Source organism: Kryptolebias marmoratus, linkage group LG3, assembly GCF_001649575.2.
Source record: "Kryptolebias marmoratus isolate JLee-2015 linkage group LG3, ASM164957v2, whole genome shotgun sequence".
NCBI lineage: Eukaryota > Metazoa > Chordata > Actinopteri > Cyprinodontiformes > Rivulidae > Kryptolebias > Kryptolebias marmoratus.
In genome coordinates this window covers 4,476,914-4,501,084 of record NC_051432.1, presented here as the reverse complement: position 1 = coordinate 4,501,084, position 24,171 = coordinate 4,476,914, and the positions used below count along the sequence as shown (strand labels likewise).

General features: G+C 38.8%; 1 protein-coding gene across 3 annotated transcripts in view; it reads left to right on the top strand.

The window, feature by feature from the left end:
• Positions 1 to 22,543, top strand: part of ttbk1a (tau tubulin kinase 1a) — a 73,213-nt gene extending 50,670 nt beyond the window's left edge. For all 3 annotated transcript variants that reach the window (XM_017434986.2, XM_017434985.3, XM_037974812.1), the window contains 3 exons: positions 224 to 405; positions 19,629 to 21,076; positions 21,187 to 22,543. In XM_017434986.2, coding sequence (XP_017290475.1) covers positions 224 to 405; positions 19,629 to 21,076; positions 21,187 to 21,589 — 2,033 coding nt within the window. In that variant the 3' untranslated portion in view covers positions 21,590 to 22,543. The remainder of the gene's footprint in view (positions 1 to 223; positions 406 to 19,628; positions 21,077 to 21,186) is intronic.
• Positions 22,544 to 24,171: the final 1,628 nt, after the last annotated feature.

Sequence of the window (24,171 nt, the reverse complement as noted above, 5' to 3'; positions counted from 1 at the left end):
ATGACGGGTTTCACAGAATATTTTTCACTTTGTGTTGATGTTAGGATGCCTCATCTTGTTTCTCTGTCACTCACACTGACATTATCTTTAATGTGATAAGTAAAGAAATTGAAATCAGATGATGTGCACTGTACAAATCATCGTCCAAGTTTTCATTGTCACATGTTTGCATGAGTAGTTCTCAGAAGATGTCGCACTGAAATGTGTTCACTTTTTTCTGCAGCCGGTGAACTGGTGGTCCGTCCAAAAACTCAAACCCGCGAGAACAGCCGGGCAATGCTAACGTTAACAGAGGAGGAGGCGTCAAGGAGGAGTGGCGGGAGTCCTGCACAGTCGCCGTGTCACTCGCTTCCGTCCGGACGCCCTCGTCGGAGAGAGTCGGAGCCTACTGGACCTCAAAGACCGGTAAGAGACCCAACTAGCTAATGTAAGGAGAGTTCAGCTGTCTCCTGGCATGTAGTGTAGTTGGACAGATGAGCAGAGTGGGTAGATGTCAAACAGATTTACTCTCTGTTAACTGTTTGGTTCTAACAGTGCTGTCACTGTGAGGTGCAGCAGCCACTGATATCATTTTTCTACCTACCTACATGCAGTTTAAAGGACAAATCCAGCTTGGTCGAGGTTTGTTTTGTTCGTTCTATTTTTTGTTTTTCTGGTGTGGATAAACCCCCAAACATGCTTGAAAAACTTAACTTAATTAAAACATTTTATTTTTGTCAATATTTTATGTTTTATATCTCATGTTTGCACATAAGTATAGTTTTAGGTAAATACTCCACCAGATATTTTTATGTTTCTTTTTTTTAAAATTATTAAACAAAAGTAAGAATCTGTCTTACCGCACTATTTCAGTAGTACAGTAAGACATATTCTGCTTATGATTGGGTTGTTGGTAGTTTAATTCATCAGAGAGAACTTGGTACACTTTAATCACAATCATGTTTACTCTACTGTTGCTTCCATTGGAGTTTAATGTGCTCACTCACAGGAAGCAGGTGAGTGCACAAAAGCATACAATAGAGGTCATGCACGTGATGCAGTCAGAAATCTCTCTCAGTCTGGTCACACACCTCTACTCCCATTTTACTCCCCCTGAGAAATCAACTGAGTTGTACAAAGACCACAGTGTCAAAGAGTGGACTGCTGGACTGACACTAAAAAGAAGAGACAAATAGGGAGACACTTTGTTGCAACTGGGAGTATAGATATATTTACCAAAAACTCTTTTTGTGGGCTGTGATGGACGTTGTTTAAGTATAATATGATAAAGGCTAGTAAAGTCTAGGCTAGATAGCTAATTTAACCCTGTTTAGTATTATCAGAGTATGTATAACTTCAGTGTTCTTGCAAACATTTGATAGAAGAAAATAAAGCCTTTGTTTAGTTTTGTAAACAAACATCAAATGTTGGCTCATAAACCTCAAGATAATATTTAATGCATATATTCTGAAGAAACCCTGTGTGAAAAAGTTACTAAGCTAAAGATTTGATTTAAATAGTAAAGTGTGCCCTCAAAATCTTTTAACTGTGAACTCCTGTTGTTAGTTCTGTCGCGTCACAGCAACAAGGTCACAGGTTCGTCTGTGTGGAGTTTACATGTTCTCCCTCTGCATTCGTTGATTTTCTCCGGGTACTCCGGTTTCCTCCCAGAGACCAAAAACATGCATGTTAGGTTAATTGGTAACTCTAAATCAGAGCGTGAATGGTTGTTTGTCTCTATGTGTCCCTGTGATGGACTTGCAACCTGTCCAGGGTGTCCCCAGCCTCTCCCACAGTGACTGCTGGAGACAGACACCAGCTCCCCGTGACAAGGACAAGTGGGTAAAGAAAAAGGGTGGACTGTGCCTCCAAGTAAGCTACATGAGCTGCACAGGACTTCATATAACCCAATCTTAGCTGCGCATAAAACGTCAACAGGAGTGTAAAAGTTCCACCGTTTATATAAACCTCACAACCAGATTGTCTGCTTGAATTCTCCTTCTTCAAATGTCCTCACAAATCCAAACATCTGAAGGTAGAAAAAGCAAACAAAGCATATTGCTCATTTTGTCTGGATTGCAGATAAAGATGACTCGTGAACTTGATAACATATTAACGTGTGCAGTCACTTTAAATGAAACCTGTACATAAAGTAAACATTTAAAGTTTGCTCCAAAAGGTACAGTGCGCCCCAAAAAACCGTGCTCACATAGTAAGGTATGGACTTCATAGGGGATTATATGAAATGTTTTCATTTGTGCGCAAAACATCAGCTGGGAAAAATAAATAAATAAACAAGTTAATGTACATTTACTGCACAAACCTACACTCCGGTTCTTGTCACCTTAAATTCCCTGACAATCCCACTTTTAAGTCAAACCACACATCCTGGCTTTTAAATGGCTTCAGGATTTGTTTTGTGAATTTTCTGAGTAGTAAATTGAGAAACAGAGTCATATGAATTTCAGAAAACATGACTTCTTGGTTTGCTCGTCGTCAACATATATTTTGGTAGGTAGCAAGATTGAAAGCCTTTAATTTATGATGATATCTGCATGTTACACTCCCAATCCTACAACTACTGGTAGCACCTTTGTTTAATGGTTTGCCACTTGGGGTTTGGGAGGTGGGGTGGACTGGGCGTAGGGATGTTGCTAAGTGTGCAAACAGACACGTAAGTGACAGTCAGGTGAGTGCATGGCCTCTATATTTCCAAACATACAGTAGATCAAGTCCAAGCTACTTCATGTACATTACAGAGGATCCAGTTAATCTTTGCAGGTAAAGAGCAAAACATCTGAACTCATGCTGGAATTGTCCTTTAAAAGATCTCAGCTGCCTCAGATTGATAGACTCCTGCTGGAGTCTGTGGCTTTACAGCAGCACCGTTCAACAGATGAACACCACTCACATGCAGCGGTTTTCTTAAACATCCATTTTAAAGATCTGGGAGACTGTATGAGTCCACCTACCAACGTGGCTATCATCAGTTGCAGTTGTTTGGTCACATCATTTGAGCAAGCCACACACAAACGCCTGTTCACTTGTTGATCTTCTCTCATAAAATGTGTCTCAGAATCCCTACTTGAAAGACATTGTTTGTAGGAAATGGATGGTAAGATCTGAATAATATTGGACTTCTTGTTAACGAAGTACAATAGCTAAACCCTATTTGTCACAACTCTGACTCAGTGGACTTTAGTTTTCTGTTTTTGTTCAGGTACAAAGAAGCTGAAGATTGTTGAATTAACTGTCAGACAGTCAAATAAAGTAAACCTATTAAAGGTCTTGTTACCATTGCCATCTTTAACACTCTTATAGTTGTAAGCATTCGTTTCGAAGACTGCCTGTGAGTCACAAAAACATGTTTTTACTGTTCAGCTGGGAGAACGGTGCTGCCACTCTGTCCGTATTGGATCAGTTGAATATTTTTTTTTTTTTTTTATCTTTAAACCATTGTTTTGAACAGAAAGAACAGTTATGAAACCGTAGCTGTAATAAATCTTTTTAATACAACTTGTAGTCATGTGGATGCTGATGATGCTCTGATATGTATTTATGTGTTGTCTGTAAACTTTAAATCAAAGCGGCTCAGTTTCAAGGTTTATACATACATGTGCACACACACTTTTGGTAATTTTGTGAGTGGTAGTGATGAAACAGTTTTGTAATCTTGACATCATATTGAATTATTTCACTTCTTTGTTGTGTTCAGTATGGAAGGAACTGAATGTGTGGAGGATGTGGGCGTGGGCGGCCATTGTTTTAGATGTAATAACAGTCTTTCTCATATTTCTCAAATCCTAGTCTACTGAACTGTTTATTGATTTTACTCATTAGTGTGGATGAAAGTAAATATTCCTGCATTTTGAAACACTGTGGTTCCAAGTTTTCAGAATCATACGATATTAGTGTTCTTTTTTTCCTATTTTTCAGGTAAATATTTTTTATCCTGTACATTTTATTTAGAAAAACAATTTGATTAATAGTTTATCGAAAGGCTTTGTCAGAAATAACATAGCGCAACATGGAAACTTCCAACATGAACATGAGTATTCATTCATTCATTCATTCATCCATTCATACCTCCATCCATCATTCTAATACTTATCAAATCAGGTCGCAAAAAGTAATAGTTTCAAGAAGGAAACCCAGACATGCCTCTACCCAGCTTCATTTTTCAGTTCCTCCAGGGGAATCCCAAGACGTTCCAGTTCAGAAGAGATATGGTGTCTTGAATAAGTTCTTAGTCTGCCCCAGGGATATGCCCAGAAAATCTTTGAAGTGAGGCATCAAAAATCAGATTCTTGAACCACCGCTGCTGACTATTTTTGCCATGGAAGAGCACCTTCCACCGTACAGAGGAAGCTCAATTCATTTGCTTTTATCTGGGTTCTTGATTTATTGGTCATTATTCATATCGTATGACCATAGATAGGGGTTGAAATGTAGATGGACAATTAAATTTAGAGCTTTGCCATTCCATTCAGGTTCTCCTTTACCACAAGAGATCAAAGCTCCTATCCCTCTGTCTATCTCTTATATCATTTTGCTATTAATCATGAACAAGACACCATGATACTTGAACTTCTCTGTTTGTGGCAGAGACTCATCCACAATCTGGAGGGTGAATTCCACCATTTTTTTTTTTTTTTTGGTTAAGAACTATAGCCTCACACTTAGAAGAGTTGACTCTCATTCAGCCAATTTGTGCTTAGCTGTAAAGCACTCTAATGCACGCTCAAAGTAATGGTTTAAAGACCTCATCACAACATCATCTGCAAAAAGCAGAGCTGAGACCCTGATGTTTCTAAACCAGACTCCTCCACTGGTGAAAGAGTAAGCCCTGGAGGAGTCTAAACAACACCAGAAATCACATCATTTGCCATGGCTGTAGGGGGACTGGATAGTCCTTAAAAGCAACCCTGACAACCCATTCTCCCGCCCTGCCACCAAGGAGCTTTTTAACTAACTTTATGACCTTTACTAATATACTAAAATTGCCTTCCCCCAAGTCTTCAGACTGCCTTCTCAGTGGTGTACATGGTAGCCAGTTTATAGAGATCCTCAAAATATTCCTTCTAATACTCAACAATATTCTCTGTCCTGGAACAAGCACTGCTTTCTTTTTTCTGAGTTGTGATGTTGTTTAAAACGCTAAATGAAAGCCCTTTTTCATGGTGTCTACAAATTTCTCCTACACCTGAGTTTCAGCTTCTGGAATTGACAAATCTACAGCCTTTGGCCAAGTGCCCCAGGAGTCTTCTAGGATATCCAAGTCCTGAAGGCCTCCTTCTTCAGTAAAACGAATGCCATCACTGCTTGAGTTCACCACTAAGTTCTTGAGTTGGTGCTGCAACAGGTACCAATGATCTGACCACAGCCCTTGGAATCCATGTACGTATGCATACATGGCTCATGTTCCCAACTTCCCTTGGGATGCGATAAACCCCCCCAGGAGTGAGTTTGAGATTTCACAAATATGGGCATTCACAGTTGACCTATACAACTTGTTTTTGTTTACCAGGTCTGTTCAGCACCCAGCCTCATCACTGGATCCAACTCATTACTCTATAGAGAACTCTGTGCACTATCTGAGCATGGTGTTTGTTATGGACAACACATGCCTAACACAAAAGTCCAAAAACAAAACACTGTCTTTATTCTGATTCAGGAGACTGTTCCTCCCGATCATATGCCTCCTGATTATCCCTTCATTGCCTACATGACCAATGAAGTTCCCCAAGAAAACAGCGGGATCCACGGATGGGACCCCTTTCTTGGACACCATCCAGAATCTCCTGAAAGGATGAGTAATTTTAACTGTTTGGTGCATATGCACATAGGAAAGTCAGAACCTTCTAGCTCACGGCTGACTTAGCCGTCCCACCGCACGTGAGAGAAGGGGCCCGCAGAGAATGGCTGGCCGACATTAGCGTTCCTGTTTCGGTTCAGCCGTGAGCTAGACGCCGCTAACTCTGCAGAGCGCGAATATCCAATATTCAACTTAAAACTAACTTCACTGCGGTCGCAAACCAGTTTCCTACCCAGCTGCAGGAGAGTGGGGGGGAGCTTTGCACGTCCTGCAGTGTAATCATCGAACATAAACGCATCAACAAACACTTTGTATCTGCAAAATGTGAGGAGAGCTGCAGACGAGGGACAATCCAGAAATGCTCATGAATGTCAGTTTATAAGCTGTTTATAAGTTCTCAAATAAAGCACCTTTTGATAGTGTCAATGTTTGCTGGTAATTATCTTACAAAACTAGTAAGTATTTTTGGTTTATATATTAAAAGTTATGTATTTTTTATTGATTTTAGTAAAAAAAACATCGCAACTTTTTATCGCAACTTTTAGGAAAATGCTTATTAGTGACACATCGGTATCCCACAATCATTGCTGGTACCAGTATATCGTGACACCCATGAAGTAGAACAGTCTTTTTTCTAACTTTACTTGACCTTACTATTGTACTATATTTTGTATTACTTGCCATTCATGTGGTGTTGTTGCACTTACCTATATAAGTGCTGAATAATACCTAAGTGAATACTGCAGCTATTACAACATAGTTTGTGTCAATGAAGTCAAAGACTTTATTGTAAAGTTGCGCTAACTGTTTCAAAGGTATTGGTTCAACTTGTTTGGCAGATTGTCTGTTCATCATGCTACGCATGGCGTGGGTTGTTCTGATTTATCTATGTACTTTTCAGACATTTCTAACTCTTTGAAACACTAAATTTACACAAATGCTGAGAGAAAGTGAGAGAACACAAGTGAACATGACAGACACTCTGTTAATAATCATCAGTCAGCTTTTTCCTGTACTCATGTCAGTGTTTAAACCAATCTGTGATCAACTTTTATTATTTATAAGGTTTTATTTACAGTGATATTGTTGTTTTAAAATAATGATTAAAAAAAACTGCTGTGGACATCACCATGAGCAGCTTGTTTAATGACAGTCTAGGGAGTTTTTTACAAAATATGTTCTTTTTTAGGGAGCTGAAGTTTTTACTTTACCAGACTGTTTTATGTTTGGCCAAGTGTTATGTCTTGTATCTTAGAAGCAAGATGTGTTTCCCTTTAAGACAGTGGTGTCCAGTTCTGACGGAGTGCCACTATCCTTTTCAGTTGTTTCCCTGCTCTTCAGCAGGTCTTCAAGCTCTGCAGAAGCCTGTTAATCGCTTAAGAAATAAGAAATAAAAAAAAAAGTTGTTGTTTTCCCCTCCTATCAACTTCACAAGATACAAACAAGCAGCAAACTGAACTATAGCACCAGATATATTAATTTATAATTAATATAAATAACAACAAATATGATGTATGTGATGTTAATTTATATTTAATATATCTGGATATATTAATTATATATATATATATATATATATATATATATACCAGATATATAAATTTATAATTAATATATCTGCTGTAACATTCTGCTTATTGTGCAGAATGTTACTTCTTCTCTGCTGTTGTGCTTCTTGTAAATAATGTTGGGAGTCTGACAAGCCAATGTTATTTACTTCATTAGCTCTGTTATTAGTCTCTGTATGGAGCCTGCAGTGCCAGTAGGATGAATATTTCACCTGCTAACAACCCAACTTTTGTAGCTTGGTGCAAACATTTGTTACATTTGAAACAGAGATGGATGTCACTCCTCTGGTAGAAAAGCTATGACTGACTGGGTTAATTGGTGGATTAAATGCACAACAAATCAACAAAGTATTTTTAACAAGCATAAAAGCTTAGGGGAATACCTTGTTTGGCAACCATACACACTGGAATGACAGCTTGGACCAACTGGTCCAGTCACAGAGGGAGGGGGGGTAAAAAAAAGGAGTATCTCTGTTATCTATTTCTTTAGGCATTTAAAGCATAGTGATGGTAATCTTACTAATTTTGATAGTGACTTTTTAACACTTTTGTAAACATTGCAAGCCGTAATCGGGCCATACCTAATAGCAACCCATGTCAGATGTATTTGATGCTGGACTGTACGGTTTCTTGCTCAACAGAACCATGTATCTCATAGAAATTTGACTGAGATATTAACGGAAATTAGGCGCTAGCGTTGATGCCCTTTTTATTTGATTCAGACTCTTAAAAGAGGCGAAGGAGGATGAGGAAAGAGGCAGCTGTAGATGCTCATGGCTGGGAGAAAAACATTTGTTGCAGCAGCATCAGGGTGCACAAATTTACAAGAAAACTTCTGATACTGTTTGATATTTGTCCTAAGTTGCCTTTGGTCCTGAAAGTGCTGAGACTGCTGATTCAATATTACAACCAAAGATTTTCTTTCTGTCTTTTACCACAAAAGATATTATCTAAGAGAGCCAAAAATTACACGTCGTGAGCCCAACCTTAGATGTAAGTTTGGTTAAACAATGACACTTAACAAAACTTAAATCTAATCTGAAAACAAATTAAATTTGACTATCAACGGTTTCTCATTTTTATGAGTTTTGAGGTTTAGAATTTGAGTTGTTTTAGATGGTGCAAATGTGCTCCAAGAAAGTTGGCAATGCTGAGTAACTTTTAGCTTGGCTTAAAAAGAATTTCTCTCTGATTCTATAAACTGAAATTGCTCTGGCAGCTGTCTGCTCCAGGCACACAGTCCCACTCAAAAAAACAAAGTAAAATCTTCTTGAATAATGAAAAGACAAGCCTTAATTACAAGTTTCTTTTTTTAAGTGAACAGGTTCTTTATTTAAAGACCTGAAAAATAAGTTTTGTGCACAGGACAAAAAAAAAAACTGTGAGGACTTTAAACATTACTAAATGAAAACCTGAGGTAAAGAAGACACAATAGTTATACTAAGTATGCTGAAAACAACTAATTTTCAGCAAAACACATACAGTATTTCGAATTAAATATGTTTGTACTGGAGGATCAATCCTGACTAACTACAGAAGCAAATGAGTAAACAAAATGGTCAACTGCACAGAAAATATAACCATTTGGGTTCATTCTCTGGGAGCAGTAACAGTATCTTTCTCATTGTTATTGTGGATGTGACTTTTGTATTTTTTGAGAATATCCATGTGCGGAACTGTTGGTGCTTCAGGAGAAGAGAAAGGGTGTCAACAGAGCTCTTAAGATTATTTATCCTTTTTGGAAAATGAATGTGAAATCTTTGAATTTCACATTTATTTTATATTGTTTTCTAATTTCTAATTTCCTTTTTGTAGGATTTTATTCATGAGCGTGGTGATTTTTTTATATATATAATTTATGCATTTTAGTTCAGTTGTAGATTTATGTGACCATTTGATTTACTCATGCATTCACTTTTTATTTTACTAATAAGCCAGGTTTTGTCCTCCATACTCGGTGGCTTCTCTTTAAAGGCTGAATAATAAAACATCCCTCCCTGATTTTTCACTTCCCTCTTCCCAGCTTTATTGTTTAAGGCCTTGTCAGTGTGAAAACATATGTACAAATTTGTTAGCAGGTTCTTCTTCAATTATTTTTATCTATTAATTTTGCGTTAACTTTCATAATAGACCCAGAACAAGTTGGTCTGCCACCAACCATCGAGGACTGCCATTCTCTCTCTATTTTTTTCCCACTCCTCTTCAATTATTTTTTCCCCCTCCACATAACTACTGATGCCTTTGCCCCCAACCTATCGCTTTAAAAGTACACAGTATGTCAAGTTTGACTCACCTGAGGAGACAAAGAAAAGAACGAGGGGCCCTTTGGGACAACACAAGAAGAAATAAAGTGATGTTTTGGGGTAAGCACAGTTTAGGAATAGTTTTTTTTACCTTTGTTCTTTCACTCAGTTTCTGTTATTCTTCCTTTTCTTCTGTTCAGACATGTTTCCTCCCCTGCCGTTGTGTGTCTGTGTTTTGTGTGCTTGATGACTTCATCTCTTTTTTTTTTAAGTTTTCTGATTTGTTTGCATCTCTGGTGGTGAACCTTCCTTCAGAAATACAAAACCGAGCTCAAGGCTCAGACTGTTGTAGACTAGAGAGATAGAGTATGTGCAGTGCTCGTGCTGGTGACTTTGTGTTCTTTAACATGCTTTTTTGGGGAGGAAATATTTTTGTATTCTTTTTTTCCAGCTATATGGATGCTAATCTATTCTTATAACTCACAAAGCTAATAAGTGGATTGGCTCAACTTTCCTGCTAAGTTTTTTTTTGTCTGTTTGTTTTAGAGCTTTTTACAAGTATCTAAAAACCGTAAGTGTAGATTGAGTGTCAAATTTACACCAACACCCCCTCCAGTTTTTCCCCAGGCTCCTCCCCTTATGACCTTTGACCAATCAGCGGAAGGCTTTAGATGTGACAGAAACAAACAGTTGGTGTGAAAACACCAATCAGCTCTCTCACGTCTAACGTCTGTCAGGGAGGGGGAGGAGACAACAACAGGAAGTCAAATGAGAGTTTTTGGCTATAGCTGTAAAAAAAACATTATACAAAGAGTCAGTTTTCACTCTTTAACCTCCTCTCCCTCCTTCTGTCTGGTCTGTTCGCAGTTGGAGGAGGACAGACATCAACCGCGGCCCAATCAGCTGAGGAGGCTGGCCTCCTACGTCTTCTCCTCCTCCACCCTGGAGACAGAGCAGTATCCCCACGGAGGAGGCAGCTTCATCCAGAGGAGCCGCTCGGCCGAGAGCAGCCCCGCCCACCTCACCGCCGCCACAGCCTCGGCCCGGCGCCGGCACGCCGGCACTCTGCCGATGCCTGGCAGCCCTCGGAGCAGACACTCGGTCCTGAACGTGTCGAGGGTGCAGCTGCAACAGATGTTAGCGAAGCTCATGAATAAGAACAGCAGCTGAGAGATAGACTCACGACAACACACATAAACACATCACACAAACACGTGTGTGGCCATAGATACAGAGACAAACAGCACACACACAAAGAGAAGCAGGGTTGGTCAAATCATGTTTCAAGCCTGGGGCAGAAATTAGACCCCCCTCAGACCCCCTCCTGCTTCATCAGTAAACTCCAGTCTGCAGTCAGCGTGGATTCCCTATCATACAGTTACATCTTTGAGAGGCAGCTGTTGTCCTATTAATGAATAATCCATCAATATTTTACTTTTTTTTATGATCCTCAAAGGAATGTCGTAAATTAAATTTGCAGTTAATTTAGTTTGTTGCCTTTAGTTTTTCAGAGCATCACTTATGAGTTGGGTTTGGTATTTTTGACATGTGTGGACAGACCATCACATAAAAAAGTAACAAAAATAATTGTTTTTTCCATGTATAAATAGATCAAATATATTTTGCTTTGTTATTTATGATGCATTTGGCCAACTCTGCAATCTCTTTCACATAATGAATGTACAGATAAACAAAACAAACCAACACAGCACACTGAGAGCCAGATCATACAAGCCATAGCACTGGCACACAGCAGCACAGCTGTGCAGGTAAACACATCGTGTCACACATTAACACTTAAGTAGCTCTAAAAACTGTTTTTGAAGCAGAGGAACAGATGGAGATGAGAAAAGCGCTGAAGACGGGAAATATTTTTCATGCAATAAACTCCAAAAAGCCACTCTGCAAACCTGATGTTGCACACGCCTCAGACCTGGCAGACTGGTGGAAATAATGTGAAACTGAAGACTTCCTGTTTCTGTGAAGAATGGGAGCGTGAAACTGAGTGCGGCTGCTAAAAGACTGTTAAGCGTTACACTTTTCTTTTCTTTTTTTTAATTGTCTTTTTGGGCTACAATGAAGGAGCGATCGTAGAGGTATGCAGGTCGTCCCAGCGATCTAGTTTTTGCACCGAGACTTTGGAGTCCAACCGTCTTGCCCACCGAGCAATACGCTGCTGCTGCTTCGCAACATGTCTTCACCCGCACAAAACCCAGACATCCAAGTGTCTTGTCCTGATTCTCACTTCATTAAATGTTGTGAATGAGCAGAAAATGTTTTTAACATGTCTCTCTGAATGTGTACAAAGTGATTTAAAGTAACATTGATCTCTAATCATCCTAGTAATTTACAAAAAGCAAAGAAATCAACCAAAACAAATCTTTAAATTATTAGCAAATGATTACACACAGGCATTAAAAATCACTAAATAAATTATATTTCCATGAAATTATGAATAAATCAGATACCATCACAATGGCTGGACATTCATTTTCACAGAAATAATAAAATGCCCAACAAACCATAATTATTGAAAATAAGAATAACATTATAATGAGTTGACACAACTAACTTGCATATTTATATACATATATAAATATAATGCACAACCAATTTACAAATAAAATAGAAATAATATAATAAATCTAAACTATAAATAAAAATAAATGTAGCAGTTTTTTTTTGTATCCTCACAGATGATTTGTTTGGACTGAAAACCCTGTAAGTTTTTTAAATGGAAGTAATCTGAGTGAATATTTATGTTTTTTTGTTTTAAATGGAGTTTATGGTTTAAAGAGGCCGGTTTGTAGGAAGCTGCTGTTGATTAATGTTATTATGGGGAAAAGTGTCATGATCCGAGGTTGTTGTTGTCCTTGTTTGTTTTATTCCTTTTGTTTTTCTGTTTCCTTTGTGTTCAGTTGGTTTCTCAGTGTCTCCCCGTTGTCGTTGGCCATCTCGCCCTCAGTCTACCACTTACGCCTGCTCCTTGTATTCATTAGCCTTAGTTGTTTTCACTAGTAATTATTCTTCCCAGCCTACTCATCAATCTGTCATACTATTTGTTGTCCTGGGTGCACATCATTGGTCAGATCTTGTTGGTATTTTGTTTGCTGCCCTGTCAGCCTTTAATTTTGTAATTAAAATCCTTTTTTTCTGTTAAATTAGTCCTCGTGTTAGTCATACTTGGTTCCTTCCTAAACCATTTTATGACAAAAACAACATGTCAGATTGTGTTAAATCGTTGTGGTTTGTTTGGATGGATCCCCTCAAACTAAAAAAGCTTCCACTGAGATCAGAAACTGAAAACGATCCTTATAAAAACTGCTTTTTGAACAATAACCGGCCACAGTTCTTGCACTGTCGGACCACTAAAAGGAAAAGAAACTTCCTCTAATAATTTAAAACATGGATGCATGTGTATTGTTGTTTGGAACAAGGTCTGGACCTTGCACGAAGTGTCAGTCAAAGATATGGCACTGAAATATATCAGTGTCACCTGGGTTGTCATGAAATCGGTCAGGAGTTCGTGGTCTCCAGAGGATGATCCAAAATGGCTTAAGTGCTCTTGTGTGATGTTGACATTTTTGGTTTTGAATAAATTGTTGAAGTGGATGGTGATTTATTGTGTGTCTGTATCCTACAGGTTGTCTGTGGCTTAGGCTTTGGTGATCCAAGCATCATAATCAGGTTAAATACCGAATTTGTGTATCAAATAACCATCCAATTCTCATCATGGTCAGCTGTACTGGTGTCATTCAGCACATAATCTGTTTACAGCTAAATATCATCATGATTTCGAAACACTGTCATCGTAAGCATGACAGCATGCTGATATTAGCATTGTTAACAAAAATGATGGTTTAAAGATGGAACATGGTTTCATGTTGATTTTATTTCTCAAATTGATTAAATTTGATCAAACGGATGATGAAAAAAGGCTATATAGACTGCTGGCTGCCAGAGTTACTGTTGGAAGCTAAAGTTTTAAGGGAAAATTTTCAAATAGTGACACCAGAGCAAGTCAGTACTGCAGCAGTCTGATTGATCAAATCTGCATCAAGCCAGGTTTTTCTGTTGCGTTTGAGTTAAATCCAGGTCTTCCAGATGCTGTTTCAGTCAGTTTATATATAAGTGAAAATGCAATTAAAGTGATACAGTGTTGGCTTTACGTTTTTAAGATTCTTTAATATAACTGTGAAGAGTTTTGACTGCAAATGTTTCTCAGTTCAGAAGAGTTTGAAAGCTTTGGCGATTGATTATTATTTTTTAAGGGCTGTCTGTTTTGGATTAACCTAAAAAAATGATCTGTATCAGTCAGTGCTTTGTTGCCTACATAATGTCATTTAGCTATGGTTCTCTGTAAGATTTCCTGAACTGTAACAGGCACGTTAGGATGACTGTCTTACTTTCATTGAGCTTCCTTTTCCATCACTGTCTCTTAACTCTTGAACTTTATTGTTGCACTTTATGAAGGTAGGTCAGACAGAGGGATCAGGCAGGGGCTTTAGATCTCACTGTATGAATGCAGCACACTAATGCAATAAGTGAGGTATTGATTTATCTTTCTTTTTCAAAGGTGAAATATTTTTTATTCATGTTTCAGTGGTTTATGTGTTTTTAAACATATTCATATCATACCATCAGCTTTCTTTCCTCCAGACATTATTTGTTTTCTGTTTTTGATGAGAATTTACCTGCACAAGCTCAAAGCATCCTTGAACTTGTCCTAAAAGTCAGCTCAAGAGAAATGTTTCACCAAGCCAACAAAATGAAGTACTGATGCTGAAATAGAGGGAGGCGGAGGAGGGGATAAGAAAACCGAGTGAAGTGAGGGTTGTGTGCTACATGACTTTTCACTGTTATCACATAATGGCTACAGGTGAGCAGAGCACAGAGCAAACAGTCTCTGTGGGAAAGACAAAAAACAATTATTATTACTTTCTGTGAGTCTTAACAAGATAAAGTGTTGTAGAAATGTAAAGAATTGGCCTGCTTTTTAGCAAAATCTTAGTCATTCCAAAAATCCAGTGGTTAATTCTTAGAAAATGATTTTTACCATAAAATGACTCCATTGGTTGCTTGGGTCACAATGTTCTGAGAAGAATACATATTTTGCTGTGATGCTGCAAACAACCACAAACTGGATGGATGGATAAATGGATGGGTGGATGAACAGATCAATGGGTAATGAATGAATATATGGGTGGATCGATAAACAGATGAACAGATGGACGAATGGATGAACAGATGGGTGGATGTATGGGCAGTGAACGAACAGATTGATGGATTAACCAATGGATAAACAGAAGGACAAATGAATGAATAATAGATGGATGGATAATAAATTTATTAATAATAAGTTTATCCCGGAAACTCTGGTCTAAAGGTTTGGTTTAGCTGAGGATGCTGACTGTTCTCACAGCGTGTTTAGTGTCTGTGACGGTTTGTGATGTTTAGGATCTTGTTTCTTGTTGAAAGAACAGATCTTTAGAGGGTCTGCAGGTGGTTAGTCTGTCCTTAATATTTCATTGAACTGAGCTGTCCGTCTTTGACAACTTTTGGGCTTCTTTTCACCTGATATTATGAAAGCTTTTTGTCACAGTCAGTGATGATGATGAGCTGTATAGAAGCTATGCTGCTACATTTGCCCAAAGCAGCAGTCTTTACTCGTTGTGTCTTTTAAGCGACTTTCTTAAAAGTCTAATCTGTGACTCCTGAACAGAAACGGAATGTGGCTACATGAGACTGACTAAGATATTCATGATGTGCAAAGAAAGCCAAACTGTTGCTTTCTCAAAACGTTAAAGGGCTACATTACTGAAATATGCACCACTTGCCGATTCGTTAAGCTTGCATGTATGTTTTTCTCTGGTGAAACTCACTGCAGCTCCAGTCTTTCAAGAAGAGTCTGTTTGTTTTCTTGCTGCTTCACGCTAAGTTCAGGATACCCCTGCTTCTTTTCTGTTTTCTGGATAGTTGTACAAACAACCTTAAAGAGAATGTATGAAGTGGACTGGCTGCTAACTCTGAACTTTTTTTGTCCGCGAGCAAAAGGATTCATTTACTGCGCAAGATTGTTTTTTTTTATCTCCATGAAGGTAATGCCACATGAGTTACTAACAGGCAAGAGGAGCCTCCCAGTGTGCCCAACCTGCCAACAACACCAAGATTAATATAGTATTCTGCAGCAAATGTAAGGGTTTGTGGAATCAGAGGACTGACCGTTGACTGTCACCACTCTTTGCATGAAATCTGTTTGTATGACACGCACACCTCTCACTGTAAAAAAAAAAACCTTCAATCAGCGCTGTACTGTAATGACAACAACAACAGAGTGAATATAGTCCTCTGACTGCAGAGGTCTGGTTAAGTTTTTAGTTTCTGTAAATAACTCACATGGAGGAGATCTTCATGGATCAAACTGTTGAACCCTTAGCTGACTTTAAAATGACAGGAAGTGTCAGAGGCCTTTTCAGTCCCAACATAAAGTCACATCTTTCCCTCTGCAGTGTTGATGGGATCACTTACCTCTCATGCTTTTGTTTATTAGTAGAGGGAGACATGATGATGACACTGCTAAGGCACCATTGACTTTTTATGATTTATATGCAGGTGGCTCTTTTTTATTATATTCCTGCTGTATTGATCATGACGGGTTAGACGTAACTTCTCACTATCCCAACCAGAGAATTGCCGTTAGCTGTTTTATGATTTTTACTCAGACTGCAGCCTCTTAAACGTCTTGAAGTCTTTTGTTTTCCCAAGTTGTACTGAAACTACTGAAGCTGTTTATTTATAAAGTGCATTTTGAGCGCATTCTCTTTGTTTGTTCATTATTTGTGGTGAATATGAGTTATAGACAGAGAATAACAAAAAGGCTGTAACTGTCCACAAGTACTAAAAATACACGTGAGGCGACACTCGAAACAAAGAAGGGCTCAGCTACCCTTCAATGTGTTGCTGTGAGCACAAGCTTGTAGAATGAGTAGCAACTGTATACATGATAAAATGAATGAAAGGGAAAATAAACTTTGTTTTGCCAGACTACACATGTATAGCAAAGTGTTTGGCTTAAAGAAAAAACAAAACAAACAAAAAACTTTTTCCACTCTAAAAGCCTATAACATTTATTTGTCAGAACTTTTGTTTTTTTTTTTCAAATGGGTGCTAACAAAACAAGACAAAATAATTTATTCACTTGATTTACAAAGACTTCAGTCAGAAAATAATAAAACCTACATTTGATACGAAAAATGTGAAGCAGTTTAAAGCAGTAAAAAAAGAGGAATTTCCTGTAAAAATGCAGTCAATAGACGTGTTGAATAACAGCAAGACTTGTCGTTAATCAAACTACAAATAAGGCTATTTTTCTAAACCCCTTAAAAATGTAATAAATAAATAAAAATAGGACTTTTTAAATATCAAAATTGTATTTTTAATTTGTCAACAAGCAACACATTTTAAAACAGGTGTAGAATTCAGCTGATATTGTGTTTAGAGACCTACAGTAACTTAATCACACACAAGAATTATATACAAAAAAATGTTTTGTGCATATTTGATACGTTCCTGTTCATATTTATGAAATGACAGGGTGAAGATGAATAAGTAATGTACCTGTAGAGAGAACTTTTAGAGGTGAGCACTGTGTCCATGCTTGTTTGATTTAGATTGTAGCCACACTCACCAGCTTCAGCTTGGAAATCACTAAGTTACATAAAATTACTCCTTGCCACATTAAATCACGCATTTTACCACCAATTCTTAAAAAAAAAGAAAACAAATGTTTAAAATTAAAAAAAAAAAGTCTGTTCTGCTTTGAGAGATTTTTTTGTCTTGATGGGGCCAGAATGTCTTCATGCTGAGATAGTCTGCAGGACACAGTTAGCATTAGAGTTTATGGACAGTTAAATAAAATAATGTCCCAAATGGTCCTTTGCAATAAAAGCAGAGTTTCTATGTCGAGGTAAGGAAAACTGAAGAGCTCACAGTGTTTGTTCTGTGCAATGATCCGTGAGTGTGCTTCACTTGTAAAAAAATCTGAAAAAAAAAAAAAAAACACGTATAAGCATTTTTTCCATCACTATATTATTGTACAGTACTGCTTGTATAATTGACACCTAAAGCATGTATTTTAAAGGTTTTTGTAAATCCAAATGGTAACTGTGTACAGTTATACAGAAATGTAGAAAGCCATTAGGTTTGCAGTTAAACTCTAATAGCATGACAATTAGCGGGGTTTAGTATGTATGTACAGGCTGTATGTTAAATCTTTATCAAGGGAAAAACTTGAAAATCACCTGATATCAGACTTTGTGCTGAAAATTAATTCTGCAATGCATTTTTTGTGCCTTTTATATCAATGTATGTAATCTAGACAATCTTAAAAAGCTTGTGTACAACCAAAATGACAATAAAATGGTTCTGGGGCAAAGATATTTGTTTGCAGCCGTTCTTTCTACATAGAAAGAGGACTTTAGCAAAAGTTCTAAGTAGTATCAAGTTTGATCTCCCAGTAAAATAAATAAGTAAAGAAAATAAGAACAGTGATGTTGAGTAATATTTCTTGATGCTTTCTGGAGGTCCTTCAAACGTTTATTTTAGACTTTGGCTCCTTTTACACTTTTTTTTTGTCCGTTACCTGACCATTCTGATCACCTGCTGCGGTGAAAGTTGGGCGATCGTATGATTCCCTGTGTTTGTATGGCTGACTCTCTGTCAGCAAAATATTTCATGACCTACTGGACAGCTTTTTATGAAACTATCAGACAGTAATGATTGGACGTACTAGAAGGGATTAACTCATGCAGTCAGCCCAACTCAAGATGGCTGCCACAACTAACTTGTGGTAAAACTCTGTAAAAAAAAATACCAAAGGTAACACAGTTTATCACCAACAAGGTCCTTCTCAAACAGCTATGACATACATTAGAAGATCACTTGAAGGATGATGGCTGGATTTTATTTACCGGTATTTATTTACTTAATTAAACATATTTCAGTTCGTCTGCTGAAGAGGGGTTTTGTTAATGCTTTAATTATTTTTATTTTGGACTCCACTTGTCCACTTTTGTTATTTTGTAGGCAGACACAAACACATACAAAGAATGAAAACGCAGCCAAAGTCCAACAACAATCTTTTTTTTTTAAGCATTCTTTGAAGGATTGCTTTTTGCCTACTACCTTGCATATCAAAAAAAAAAAAAAGATTTTGTGATTTGTGCTCAGAGCATGTGTTGGGAATCACTTTGAGCTACAACCACACTATATATTTGCTCAATTTAAAATTGAGTTTTAAAATTCAGTTATAGACATGTTTATATTTGCTGATGCTGATTAGCTGTGGCAGCCATCTTGAATCAGGTTGACTCCAATCAGTTGTAGAGGAACATCCAGTAAATACTTTTGTAGAGTTTTATTAAAACCCAACCAGTGGTTAATGAGAGATTTTGCTGACAGACAAAAAAATCAAACACAGACAGTTATTGTGTTTCATAGTAATAATAAGAGATGACTGATTTTTTAAGGTCACTGACATCCATAACGCTGTGATTACGTCCTAAAACACAATATTATTTCTTGAATAAAAATCATGATCAAAAGCCTCCTTAAATGTATTCTGCTAGGAGAATATTACAGTTTTAATTCTCAAAACAGTTGTTTCAGACTGTGCCTTTAGTGTCTATAATATGAATTTTGTGCTAAACAAGGTTATACATTATAGAAAAAAAAGTATCAATAGAATGGAAGATTTAGTAGCAAATCTTACTAAATCTTTTTTTTAATAAAGTACTTTTTAATAGATTTTTTTCTAAAAATGTTTGTGATTATTTCATGTGTTTATCACATTTCATTCCTCTCCTTTTCTGATATATCTAACTTAAAGTGAGTTTGTGCATTTTGATATTATGTTGATTGAGTAGCTTCCTTATTAACATTTCTTTGAGAAATTAATTTTCTTCAAAGCTGCATGTCTTTTTTTATTGACTTCGTAGTAATAAAGTGTCATTGCATTGTTTTCAGGTGTTGTCACCTCCGGAGCAACGAACCACATCACCGTCCTCTCCAGATTATCGAACAAAGGCCCAGAGTGATGAGATGGAGCATTTCCATATTCTTCCTCAGCTGCAGGCCAAGAGGGCCGACTTCCGCACTGTGATGCTGACTGGCACCTTGCCACAGCGTCGGAGCTTTGCCACACCAGATGAAGAGGTCCCAGAACCTCCTGGGCCAAAAGACGACGATGTTACAAAGAGTGAGTCCAACAGCGAAGCTAGTCAGAAAAGTACCGAACGGAGCCAAGATGCTGCGCCTTCAACCCTCATGGCGGAGGACCAGAGGGGCCAGAAGGAGCACGCCTCAGCTGCTGATGCTGATCCTGACCTGGAGGACGCATCCAAAACCCTTGTTCTGTTCTCACCTGGAGACACTCGCAAGTCTCCCTCTGGTGGGGATCATGCTCTTGAGGGTGAGCTGGCAACGCCCTCTGCGCCAACCTCCCGTACTGACCGCCTTGTGGTTGGGGAGGGGATTCAGGTTGAACCAACTGAAACTGGCCGCTTGTCGCCGGCTTTAAGGTCAGAGTTGAGACCCTCGACTCCCATTGCTCCTGCATCACCACCATTCACCAAAGTTGAGCGCACTTTCATTCATATTGCAGAGACATCACACCTCAATGTTATGTCTTCCAATGGTCACTCTATAAAGGAGAGTGACAGGGAGGCCTTTACTGTGACAAAGGAACTGTCCATAGAGGTTGAAAACCATGAAAATGAGGAAGCACCACTGACAAAACAGACTCTGGAGGAGCCAGACCAAACCTCAGCTGATGACAAACAGTTAAAAACTGAAAATGGCCCATCAGGTGTCCTGGCCCTGTCTTTGGAGCCTGTTCTTAAGGACTCCTTACCAGTTCATGATCATAAAGACTTGTCACAAGAACTTGAGAAACAGCTGTCATCCAGTGATGAAGCTTTGAAGCTTCAGATTGCTGGAGCAGAATTACCAGCTGCCATTAAGCCCAAAGTGCGAAGCAGAATTCCCATACTTATCAGTGAGGACTCGGGGTCAGAACAGTCTTCTTCCCTGTCAGCTCGAGCTCGGCTTCAGCAGCGGGCCAGGCAGCTTGACTTGGCACGCTTGCTGGTCCAGAAGCAACAGGGTCGCTGGATGAGGAGGAGGATGCTGTCTGGCACGTCGTCATCGTTGTCCTCTGGAGATGATGAGCGTTGGAGGGCTTCAGAAACATTATCCACCACGGGCTCAGAGGAGGACATGCATACCTCGGACGAGTCAAGGAGGAGCTCCCGTCTCAAACCAACTGAAGAGCAGGGCTCCAAAGAGTGCAGGAGCAAGATTCCCAGACCTGTCACTCCCATCAAAAGACCTTCTGGGGTGGCGGCTACTGCTGCTTCTCCTCTCTCCTTGCCAGATCCAAACAGTACCAAAGGAGCATCAACCCTCATTAATGGGTATGCCACAGTTTCTTTTTTTTAATGTTCACAGAATGTACCTTTAAAACTGTCTCTTCTGTTAATTTCTTTGACGAAGTAACACCCTTAATATGCTTTTTTGTCCACAGAAGTCAGAAAACTGGCCTAAGCTGCCAACGGAAATCCAAGCCTGTCTCATCCCGATCCTCCTCCTCATGTCCTCGTCCATCAGCTGTCTCCGCTCTGCCTGGCAGTCCTCGAATGCCCCTACGCGTCCTGCTCGGAACGCGCCGCAGCCTGAGCTCCACTCACTGCAGGACTGACAGCCCCTCCCCTCAAAGGGCCTGCCCGTCCAGGCAGCCCCTCTCAGTTCGAGCTCCTACTGTCCCCATGCTACCACCCAGGACTACAACAACCATGCGGCGCAGCGCCTCGCAGGAAGCCACTGTGCAGTCCTCCTCCGCCTCCATGCCTGCCAAGACCAGGCCAAAAGCAGCCACTGTGGCTAAGGGGAAACCCCATACCAAGGAGAAGGTGGTCCCTGCTAGATAATACAAAGAGACTCATGTTTGAGACCTGCTGGTGTATAATCAGTCTTTACGCTACGCCTCAAAGGTTTTCACCTGATTCATAATAGACTGTGTGTTAAAATGACCTCCGGCAATTCATTTAATGTATACAGACATTGTATTTTTCCAAGGACAGCTAACTGAACTGTAATTATGGGCTTCCAGTAATCTTGACTGACTGTTGTTCAGGAGTGTTGCTGCCACGGTGCTACGGATATGTTCCCTAATCAGTCCCTAATTTAACTTTTTCCTTGAGCTGAGAGTTATGGCCCCCTAAAAAGTCCATTTTCAGATATCATCACCCAACACCCAATCTTCCCACAACTGTACTAGTCTTCATCAACAATAATCTGCTTGGTTCACATTGCATGGTATGCTAAATCACAAATGCATTTAATTTGTAGAGGGAGAACAATATTAAAGAAGTTAATATAGTTGTTCCCAAATTTTTGTCCATGAATAAATGAAATTGGACTGGTTTGAATGCCCAATTATGCTGACATGATAAACTGTTCCTAGCTTTAGCCTGTACTTATTATGGCTTTGAATAAAGGAAAGAGAAATGGACACAAAACGAATCGCTCAGCCACTCGCCTCCTCGTCATGGTTTAACAATGGGCATGCTTTAATCCTTTTATTTTTCTGAGTGTTTTATTTTGTTTACGCTCTGAATTGTACATAATAGAATCATTTCCCATAAAGACATCTTTATTTTTTATCTTGCAAAGCAAAGTGTAAACTAAGTCTTTAACCATCTCTGCCATTGTGTTGGCACTATGCCTGTTTTTTAGCGCATGAGAAAAACAGGGTTAACCATGACAGGAAGTCCTACCTGCTTAGATTTGGTGCAGAAGTGTGCTGATTGTTGAAGCCTGTCTTGTTTGTCCAGAGCTGCTGGGCACTGAGCTGTGAAGTAAAGTTTTGGTCATATCGACGAGTGTCTTGTCTTGTCTTGTTTTCTAAATGCCCGAACTTACCTGGGTCCAATAGAATCTGTATTAATTGAAGTCAGAATTTCTACACAAAGCTCTACATGGAGCATGTCAAAGGTTTAGATGTAGCTTTGTGCTCTGTTTTATTTGATTGAATCTAGAAGATTAAAAGCTGCATAAAACATTACAACCCGTTACACTCTACAGTTCCTCTGTATGGCTGTAAATATGTTCCCCTCTTCAAGCCACTCTTAGCTGTTCAGACAAACAATTCATATTAAGGATAACATATCACCCACTGCTATTAATGCCAGAGTTTTAAAATAAGAACATCTTGTGTTATAGTTGTTTTAGTCCAACCTTGAAAGTAATGTGCGATCTGTTAGCACTAATTGTGTCTGGAATGACTCGGCTACTACCACACCAAAACTTAGCACAATATCTGTAAAACTGGCTGAGTTATAGCCGTTTTTTAATGGTCAGTTGGCTGTAGTGCCCATCTTGGATTGAATTGGCTCCAAAAGTAAATCAGTTGTACATCTAATCATTACTTTCTGCAAGTTCAAATAAAGTCCATCTAGTTGTTTCTGAATTGCTTTGTTAAACTGACAGACAAACACAGACAGGAGCAAAAACATCATCAAACACCTTTCACTTTTTGGCAGTGGATGATAACCAGCCAAGTCTCCCACCAGTGTTTGTTTGCTCATTGTTTAACAGTGTCATGGAATCAAAGGATGTGTGGTGTTGACTTATAGTTTTAAAGATCAAATGTGCATTAGACATTTTGCTCATAACACTGTTTTTAAAAATCTAAAAAGGCAGTTAAACTTATCAGAATCCTTGTCTGGCCGTCCACAAATAAACAATGAGCAAATACAAGTCGAGCTGCTGGGTGTGAATGCAAAATGATTCTCTTGCTGATTGTTAAGGCTTTGTGCCGCCATGCTGGCTCTCTGTCTTTAACACACAGACCATTTGAGACTACTTACCTACACCGACAACTCAAAAGTGCATCAGCAGTGAATCAGCTTCAGCCCTTCCTATCTCGATTATAAATAACACTGAACACATCTAAGGAGGGATTTGGACCCACTTCTTTACAGAAACTCTCTTAATCCTTCAGGTTTCGTGGTTACCTTCTGGAAGCTTGAAGCTTCAGCTCCCTCCACAGATTTCTTTTTATAGGTCTGAGTTCTGGAGACTTGGTAGGCCACTCCGTGACCCTAATGGTAGTATGTTTTGGGTCACTGTCATGCAGGAAGACCCATCCACAACCCCTTTTTAGTGTTCTGGTTGAGGGAAGAAAGCTCTTGTTCGAGATTGTATGGTACATGGCTTTATCCCTTGGCTCCTTAACGCTGGAAGTCATCCTGTACCCTTAGTTGAAAAACAACTACAAAGCAAATTGTTTCCACCTCTGTGCTCGAAAACGTTCATATTCTACTCAAACAAAACATTTATGTCAATTTAGGTTTCCATAATCAGCAATAAATGTTTCTTTGAAGTCCTAGAAAAAGAACATCTTGCTTTTTATATTTAATATCGAATTTTTAAATATTGTTCGTGTAGTACGTTCATATGAAGTAATATTTAGTTTCATTTTGACCTAAGAGGAACAAATGCTGGGCTT